The sequence below is a fragment of the Danio rerio genome, chromosome 17, assembly GCF_052040795.2.
Source record: "Danio rerio strain M-AB ecotype USA chromosome 17, GRCz13ab, whole genome shotgun sequence".
NCBI classification, from domain to species: Eukaryota; Metazoa; Chordata; class Actinopteri; order Cypriniformes; family Danionidae; genus Danio; species Danio rerio.
The window spans coordinates 5,188,850-5,199,164 of NC_141037.1; the positions used below are offsets into that span (position 1 = coordinate 5,188,850).

At 38.3% G+C, this 10,315-nt stretch overlaps 1 protein-coding gene across 1 annotated transcript; it reads right to left on the reverse strand.

Annotated features, from left to right (window-relative positions):
- Positions 1 to 5,065: 5,065 nt before the first annotated feature.
- On the reverse strand, positions 5,066 to 9,180 carry bmp2a (bone morphogenetic protein 2a). The gene is given in 2 exon segments (NM_131359.1): positions 5,066 to 5,901; positions 8,856 to 9,180. Coding segments are annotated over 2 exon segments (1,161 nt in total).
- Positions 9,181 to 10,315: the final 1,135 nt, after the last annotated feature.

Consider the following 10,315-nt stretch of genomic DNA (forward strand, 5'->3'; position numbering starts at 1 on the left):
ATGCGCTGTGTATTACGGTAGAGAGCTTGAGATGACAAGGTCACTCTTTACACTGAAACCGGCGTCATTGAAAATTAAATGGATGTTCTTGGCTGGTAGAAGATGAACAAACAATCCTACCCAAAAGTTGCAAAATTAGCCAGATCAGATCTGCATCTCGGCCTGTAGCAGAAGCAGTAAAAGGTTGTTCAGTGTTGCTGGATGCACCATCCTGAGCGCAGGACTGCGCTAAAGCCATTTACAGTGGATTCAATAATGTTCCTCCACAAAAACACGTAGCCTAATCTTGATGAGTAAAGGGTTATAAATATTAAACCGTAAAATCATAATGTAGACAGAGTATACAGGCTAATGTTAGCATTAGGCTATTCTTTTAATATTCAGCTTCACCGTCGCCTTAAGACCAGATTGTGAAGAGAAGTAGTGAAACAAATCCCACAGAGCCTATGGGCCCTATCATACAACCGGCGCAAGACGCAATTGTTGTTTGCTAGTTTCAGCTTGGCGCAAGAGTTGTTTTGATGTTTTGCGCTACGCTGTTTAAATAGCAAATGCATTTGCGCTCATATGTGCACCCATAGGCGTTCTGGTCTAAAAAGGAAGGCGTTTTGAGGCGCATTGCTGGCGCGTTGCTATTTTGAGAAACTATAATAGATTTTTCAATAGACCAAAACAAACTCGGTCTAAAGTCCATCGCAGAGTGTGTTAGTTGTGCGCCTCGCTTACACACTGCTTAATACACAAGATGTAGAGCACTACGCAAATATCTTTACATATGAAAAAGAATTCAAATATTAAGGAAATATATAGGATATAATGAGGATATATATGATATAAATATAAAGGATTAAAATATTTAAAAATATTACATAAATATGAAAACCACTGCCTTTATGCCTTCATCTTGGGAGGCTTTTTAATTTTATTTGTGACAATATGCTTTTGTATAATGTTATTATTATTAGCAGTATAATTCATTATTCATTTATTTGTTTGCTGGAAATTAGAACTGAATTTAGAAATAGTTTTGAAACAAATATTTTCGTCTAACAAACGAAATTAAATATTTATAGGCTTATTGATGTCTGTGCATACAAGGTTTCCCTAATCACGAGAGCGAAAGTGAAAGTTAATAATTTATCTCTCGTTCTCGTGCTGCAGATGCTCTGTTTAACTGTTTTCTTGCTAGTGAAACGCTGTTTTTTCACTTACAAAGTCGTCATGTGAATAGCAAATCCGCCATGGCGCGACGCAACTGGCTCTTAAAGGGAATGGAAGATGAGGCTCTGATTGGTTTATTCTCAAAACACACCTATAACTTATTAAGAAAATAAGCTCAACCCTTTTAGATCATGCGCCACGGCGTAAAGTGGATTTTTCCATCCTTGTATTAGCAAAAGTGGATTCTGACACGCCCTGAAAACGTTTGCGCCCCGCGCTTTGACCATCAAAATAGAGCCCTTTATCTTAATTTCGTTATTGACAAATACCCGTCATAATTTAGAATTTGTTTTAATTTAATTTGTTAAGAATAACCTCTTTTCATTGGTGTGTTGGCCAGTTTAAAGGCTAAGTGTGTGTACCTAGGCTTATTTAGAGTGCTGAGATGTTACGATGTTACAGAGGACTTATTTTATTTCTTTGTTTCAACTTTCAAGTGGCCTATCGCTTATGTTTGTTACAAATAAATTATGTTAAAACATATAAACGACTCATTCTCGAAAAAAGGCAAAAGAGCTGTGTGCTTGAGCACATATGAATAATGTCGGGCTATAAACAGGTTCGGGCTTATAAATAGCTGTTAATAAAGCTGTCATGCTGCAGGCCGAATTCTGTCAGGCTCGGGGAGCTTTCACATCTGTAGTTCGCTTCATTTGGTCTGCACCAAGGGTAATAAATGATACATTGTTGCATCTTCTGCCGTCTTTGGGTCGTTTTCACACCACACTGCTGGCTTTGGTCCGAACCAGTTGAAACGAACCAAAATGCAGTCATCTGACAAAATCCACATCTCTCATTGGCCAGATGTTGCTGAACATATTTCCTAAACTGCTTATTGATTGGTCAGAATTCACGTGCGGGAAAATGCCAATGAACTCCCGCAAGTGAACAAAAACGGCAGACAAAAAATTTCGCTTTTTACTATGAAGGGACGACTGCGCTGGATAATTGTATCCCTGCTTTAGAGAATGAAGCGCGGCTGCGGCTGGAAAACAGGGTTTTACTGCATCGCGCGTCACTTCAGGAGGAGACGTGAATTAATTTAGCTAAACTGCAACATGCTCATCTTGCGGAAATATTACCAACTAGGGCTGTGCAATTAATCGAAAATCCGATTTCGATTATAGCTTCTAACGATTATGAAAAACCATTAATCGAGATATACGATTATTGCATCATATACCAAAAGCGCGAAAGACCGCATGCTTATGTGTGTGTGCAACACGCGCACACATTTAAGCACGCGGTCAGCATTCGGTCTCATTCGCACACTGAGATGAGCAGATGAGCGCAGACATCTAAAGTTATCTTAACGCGAGCGATTTACTGGTCAAATAGGTGTCAAAACGCAGTGATTAGTGATTATTCATATTAACCCTCATTTGTGTAATAAACAAACGAGTTGAGAATCAAAAGACACGTGAAAGAGAAACCATTAAAGTGACAGTGTGAAATGCTGCTGCCTGTTTTATCATTAATCAAACGACGAGAACATCCCTCACTGCTCTTGACTGAAGGATTTTTGTAGCTAAAGTGTTTTTCTTAGGGTGAAGATGCTTAAAGCACAGTTTGTTTCATATTTTTATTCTATTGTATTTATTTCTCTTTCCTTTGCAGGGTGGAAAATACCTGTATATATACAGTTGAAGTCTGAATTATTAGCCCTCCTGAATATTAGCAACCCTTTTCCTCCAATTTCTTTTTTCAAGATTTTTTTTTTACTTATTTCTGAATATACTAGTTTTAATATCTCATGTCTAATTACTGATTTCTTTTATCTTTGCTATGATGACAGCACATAACATTTTACTAGATGTTTTTCAAAATACAAGCATTCAGATTAAAGTGCAGTTCAAAGACTTAATTAGAGTAATTAGGCAAGTCATTGTATAACAGTAGTTTCTTCTGCAGACAATCAAAAAATATATTGCTTAAGGGGGCTTATAATATTGACCTTAAAATGGGTTTCAAAATATTTAAACCTGCTTTTATTCTTGCTAAAATAAAACAAATAAGACTTTCTCCAGAAGAAAAGAATAGAGGAAATACTGTTAAAATTCCTTGCTCTGTTTAACATAATTTGGTAAATAGTTATTTTAAAAAACTAAATTCTCAGGAGCGCTAATAATTTTGACTTCAACTGATAATCGTTTTGAATAATCGTGATTACAATTATGACCAAAATAATCGTGATTATGATTTTTTCCAAAATCGAGCAGCCCTATTACTAAGGGTGTCACGATCTTCCAAATCCTCGATTCGATTGCATTTTCGATTCTAAAGTCACGATTCGATTCGATTTTTGATTATGAATAATTAATTAATTAATAACCAATTCATTATTTGTAGCCTACTGTTTAAACTACCTGACCTGCATGGTCTTTGTTTTACCCATAAACAAATCATACAGTAAATGAATAAAGGCAAGATACACACATAATAACCACCTGTCAATCACTTTTTTCTGCGGGACTCGTGAATAGGCAGTGATCTGTGTCGTTATAATGGCGTCGGTAAAAAAAGACGCACAACCAACAGAAACCAGCCAACAGTATCTGAGGTGTTCGCTAAAATGACTAAGTACAAGTGAGTGAAAGATTGAAGCAGTCCTCTGACTGCCTGAACCTGCTGTCTCGAGCGGCTGTGTGTGTGCGTCTGTGTGTGTCAGAGGTAGAGAGGAAGGAGGGCTGCTCAGAAATGCTACACGCCACTGTGGATGTCAAATCGTTGTCGTTCTAAAATGCCATTTAAAAACAAAGACAGTGTAAACAGGGCCTGAGTGTGTACTTTTCGCGAGCGGATTTGCAACGGGGGCGGGCGGAGGATCGCGATGCCGGTGTTGTCTATCGGACAAACCGTACGTAATATGTACATATCAGAGCAAAACTGTGTTTTTTTTGTCGACAACACAAACGTTGTCAACATAACTCACTGGAAATCCAAAATGCTTACACACTTCATTGAAAGAGGAGAGGGTTTAAGTTCTGTCGACGGGTCTCCTGCTTCAGCAGTTTAACAAGCACTTCAACAAGCCTGTTTTTTCCCGCTTGGCAAGACAAGCTGACGTGACATGGGGGCATGGCAGCATCGACGATTCTATTTTTTGATTCGATAATCGAAATTGAGCATAAATTTAGATCGATTTCGATTAAAAATCGAAATCGTGACACCCCTACCTTTTACCAACGATCCCTCAACTAATGTTTCCCCCCTCTCTCTCTCTCTCTCTCTCTCTCTCTCTCTCTCTCTCTCTCTCTCTCTCTCTCTCTGTTGGTAAAATGCTGTCAACAAATATTTTTCCTCCATATCCCATAATGCACAGCGCATCTGCCTACCGCAGCTGAATTAATCCAAAAGGTGCAGTACTTTTTGTGGCTTGACCTGTTTTAGTACGGATCATATTCTCACAACAAACGAACTGCACCAGGGTTCGTTTGAAAGCGTACCATGCCCACCTCTTCAAGCAGGTCTCGGTACGCTTATTTGGTCCGCTTTTGGTGCGCACTCTGCATTCACACCCGCCCAAACCAACCGCACCAAGAGGGAAAACGAACTCTAGTGCGATTCAATCGAACTAAATAAGGCAGGTGTGAAAGCACCCTCGGGCACTATCCGGCTAGTTTTTATGGCTCGATTACAGCTCTATAGTGCATGGACAAAACAGTTGCATAATAATACTGGAACTAATGGAAAAGCACATCAGAAGCCTTCAACTCTGATTAAAATATTTATTTTCCCAATAGTGAACATAAATATATTTTATATACTTTCCAAAATATGTGTTTACTTTATTATAAATAAAGTTTAGTGTCGGGAAACAAAAATAAAGTGTCAGGGGGTGGCGTCAGCGGCACCCGCATCCCTCCACCACCATGTCCTGGTAGTTTTTTAAGATGACCCGCTCGTACTCGTCCAGATATAGCAGAGAAACCGGACTGAGGTCAGTGGGCACGCAGCAGGCTCGGGGAATGTTGCTGTTCACCGAGTTCACCAGTGTCTGCACGATAGCGTGGTTAGTGGAGTTCAAGTGGTCCGCCAGTGGAAACGGGCACTCGCCCTGGCAGTAGAATGCATGGTAACCCGGCGGCGCCACAATCCAGTCATTCCAGCCTACGTCGCTGAAGTCCACGTACAGGGAATGTCTCCTGCAGTTTGCTTTATGCTTCTTTCTCTGCTTATTATTCCTCGCTTGTCGTTTTTCACGAGAATGCAGCACGTTTCCCTTTCCATCGTGGCTGTAGGTCACCAAAAGCGGCCTCATTTGAGACCACGTGTCCTCATTGTTGTGAAGGGACCGACTTACGCGCACATGTTTTCTGGAGTCTTGATCTGGGTGTGATATTTCCACCAATATCCCATGGTTAGGGTGTCCGTCTGTGGTCCACTTTAATACAGCAGGAGTTACGTCAAAGCTCTCCCATTTGCTCAAGCTGTGTTGAACAAGCCTGGTGTCCAAGAGTCTAGTGATGGGCTCCTGAAGAGAACCGGACGGCCTGATGATTTCGTGAACGTTAATGCGGTGAAATCCCGCACTTGCGTTGTTTAGCGAACTCACGATCTGCTCTCTGAAAACGCGCAGCTCTGCTGACGTCACCAACTCCTCGTCTGGGATGGAGGTCAGGTTGAAGAGGAACCGCTGCGTCGTCCTAACACTGGAGCTGGACAGATCTTCTGTAGATTCTGGATCCAGTTTGCATTGGGGGAAAAAAAGAAAGGGAAAAGGATTATGGGAAGATGTGGCTGTCTGGATCAATGCCAGTAGTTTGTACTGTGTCAAACTTCTTGTTGTTTACACTCATTGACAGGGTGAGACTTTTACTGGACATGCTGCTCTTTAAAATGCTTAATAAGTGATAAGTTATCAGCGTTACTAAAGCACAACATGATTACTTAAGAGGTGGTAAACTAACAAAACAGGAGATGTCATGCATTTTAAGTTTAACCTGAAATCTATTATGGAAACAACATTTTAAATAGGCGGTTCATTCCGCTGTGGCAACCCCTGATTAATAAAGGATCTAAGCTGGAATTAAAATGAATGAATATTAAATAAAGATATCTTTTAAAATGACATCAGCAAAACAAGTACTTAAAGGATTGATGTTTAATAATGCTATTAATCTTTTATTGGGTGAAGAACCATATATGGTCACTTCATTGACATTGATTACAATATATATAAATAATTTAAGCCATAAATGTCTTCAAAAGTCAATCGGGTGATTATTTAAATAAGTACCCTATAAATAATAAAATAATTATAGCTTAAATTAAAAGAAAAATAATAAGTACTGTAGGTACAAAATTAGAAAAAAAATCAAAATAATTATTTACATTAATTATTTTTAATTATTTAATAAAAGTAATAATTAAAAATCCACCTATAACATTATAACTTGCATATAGACTGTAAAACCTGAAAAGTCAAGGTAACAAACCATTTGAGGAAACCTGATTGCAACAAACCATTTAAGTTCAAAAACTAATGCTAATGAGTGCTGTGAACTTAATCCATTTGAGTAAACAAAGCAATATAAGCACAGTAAAACCTAATAAATGAAGAGAACTCAAACCAACTGTGTACTGTAAAACCCAATAAGTTAAGGCAACTCAAATCGGTAAAGACTACAAACCATTTGAGTTAAACTAATCAATACATGTATAAGTACTGTGAACTTACTCCATTTAAGTTGAAGTTATGAGATATTTAATGAACTGATTACACTGTAAAACCCAACAGTCAACTTTATCAAATGTAATGAGTGAAATCGACTGACAGTTACTTCTACTCATTTTGAACTCAGTGTTAAAGGTATTGAGTTCATTAAATACCTTATTACTTCAACTTAAATGGAGTAAGTTCACAGTACTCATATACATTAGTTTAACTCAAATGTTTGTAGCAATCGGTTTCTTCAAATGGTTTAAGTTGCCTTAACTTATTGGGTTTTACAGTACTCAGTTGGTTTGAGTTCTCTTCATTTATTGGGTTTTACTGTGCTCAAATTGCTTCGTTTACTCAAATGGAGTATGCTCAAAGCACTCATTACACTGTAAAACCCCAAAAGTCAAGGTAACTCAAACCATTTAAAAAAAAAACTGATTCCAACGAACCATTTAAGTTCAAAAACTAATGCTAATGAGTGCTGTGAACTTAATCCATTAGAGTAAATGATGCAATTTGAGCACAGTAAAACCCAATAAATGAAGAGAACTCAAATCAACAGAGTACTGTAAAACCCAATAAGTTCAGGCAACGTTTGAGGAAACCGATTGCAACAAACCATTTGAGTTAAAAAAAAATAAATAACTTGTCTATATGAGTACTTTGAACTTACTCCATTTAAGTTGAGGTAACGAGGTATTTAATAAACTCAATACCTTCAACACTGAGTTCAAAACTCTTTACAAATGAGTAGAAGTAACTTTCAGTCAATGTTGAGTTCACTACACTCATTTCATTAAAGTTGACTGTTGGGTTTTACAGTGTAGGAATAAGTGTTCAAAAGTCTTAACCCCCAGCAAAACATTTTTTTCTGCTAATTATTTAGATGAGGACCATATAAAGGGTAAAAAAAATAACTACTATTAATATAACTTCAATGATGAGTTGTTTATTATTATTTCTGTATCAGAAATCAGAAGTTAGTCAGAAAATATAAAAGGTAAATAGTAAAATAAAAGTAATAAATACGAATAAGTATGAAATCCACCTTTAACATGCATTACACTGTAAAACCCAAAAAGTTAAAGCAACTCAAACCATTTAATTTCAAAAACTAATGCTAATGAGTACTGTGAAATTAATACATTTGAGTAAATGAAGCAATATAAGCACAGTAAAACACGATAAATGAAGAGAACTCAAACCAACTGAGTACTGTAAAAAACCAATAAGTTAAGGCAACTCAAACCGTTTGAGGAAACCGATTGCAAAAAACCATTTAAGTTCAAAACTAATGCTAATGAGTACTGTAAACTTAATCCATTTGATTAAACGAAGCAATGAGAACAGTAAAACCCAATAAGGTAAGGCAACTCAAATAGTTTACAACAGACCATTCGAGTTAAAAAAAACTAATCTATACGAGTACTGTGAAATTACTTCATTTAAGTTGAATGAGGTATTTAATTAACTCATTACCTTCAACGCTGAGTTCAAAACTCTTTTCAAATGAGTAGAATTAACTTTCAGTCAATTGAGTTCACTAAACTCATTTTATTAGATGAAGTATACTGTTGGGTTGTATACTGTAGGAATAAAAGTGTTCAAAAGTCTTAACCCCCAACAACACTTTTTTTTTCTGCTGATAATTTAAATGAGTAGGGTAAAAAAATGAACTACTATTAATATTACTTCAGTTATTGTTTTTATTATTATTTCTGTATCAGAAATCGGAAGTTAGTCAGAGAATATAAATGGTAAATAGTAAAATAAAAGTAATAAATATGAATAATAAGTATTAAATCCACCTGTAACATGCATTATAAATAAACAAAAACAACAGACTGCCATTTCCTGATCAATCAGTCTGTAGATAATCTCAGTCCCTGTCAGGCATGAAGGATACAGCAGATAAGGAGGGGAAAAAAGGAATTTGGAGAAGTTTCTAGAGAAGTAAACACTTGCTTACCATCATGGTGGAAGCTCCTGATAGTGTTGGCTCTGCTGGCGGATCTCTCGGAGCCTTTCCCTAAGTGAGCTCTGGGTCTGCTAACCTGCTCTGCGTTCACGGAGTGCGCCGAGTACAAGTCCAGCATGTATTGAGGAACCACTGCGGAGCTGCTGGGAGTGGGTCTGTGCTGGAGCCCAAACATGCTCAGAAGCCGAAGTTCAAACGCGTGCAGGACGTCCGGAGACAGAGAGGACCGGCCGACCTGAGGAACGAGTCCACTGGAGCCCGCAAAAAACACCTGAGTGACCATCAGAACCATTAGCGCGGCGGTGGACGAGACCATGATGATCTCTGCAAACCGGACAGATCACTGACGAAGGAGATCAGACGGGCTCAGGCCAGGAGATGAGAGCTTATATTGCGTTTTTGATCGAGCCATTGCGAGTCTTTTGGAGGATCCTTCATCAGAGCCGCTGTGAGGAGCGCGACCATCCGGATACAAGAGGGTCTTCCATGAACTGATGTGAAGTTGGTTGCGCACATCCAGACTTTCTCCTTAATAATATAAGTGCAGTTTGATAAAAGGGGAGATCATATTAGCAGCCAATGACTACTCATAGTTCACAGTCCACTAAATAGTTTTGAAGTCATACTTGCGATTTCAGACTGAATATGCAAATATAAATAATATGTCAATATGGTAAACAATATTAAAATGAACCAATGTGCGAATATAAAACCAACTTGATGTTCCAGAAGGCGAAGCCTGTCATAATGCTAGTTTCAAAAGTGACCAAAAGCACCAGCGTATGCTCTTTCAGCGAAGTAAGTGTTCACACATCAGAGATTTGGTCTCTTCAGATCCGGTTAAAACTCCAAACGCGTGTTTGTTGATCTCCAGTTTGCGGCGCGATGGAATCCAATGCGGTCTGAAGGGGTCTTCATAAAAAGTTGATCCTCTTTCATAATTCCCATCTTCAAAATTTCAGCAAAGAAAAGGGCTGTTTATCTGGTGGAAAACAGTGGGAGATTTCCACAGGAACGCCCGACTCTTCTTGCACATTCATCCGTCACACTGATAAAGCTGTAGGTGTTTTGTTTGTTGAGGTAAAACCGAGGAAAGCACAGGTATGGAAGTGCTGTTGAAAAGAGCAAGCGTTTGTTGGCTTGAAGAGAGCGAAACGCGAGGCTTTGGGTACGCGTGTGTCCTTTACGCACTGCGCGCAAGTCTCTCCCTCTCTTTCTCTCCTCGTGTGTCTTTATGTTTAACTCTCTGATGTCACTACAGAATTCATCAGCTCTGGACACGAACGGGTTCATGTGGTTAAACGCTCTTTTGGAGAGCTCAGAGATCTTCTAATTATGTAACTGGAGGGGGGAAACTTAAGGGAAGTTTATGGTTGACCAATATCGTTTATCAAGTTTAATAAAACACATGCAGACCTTATATGTCTTTAAGCGTTTCATTAAATTAATCC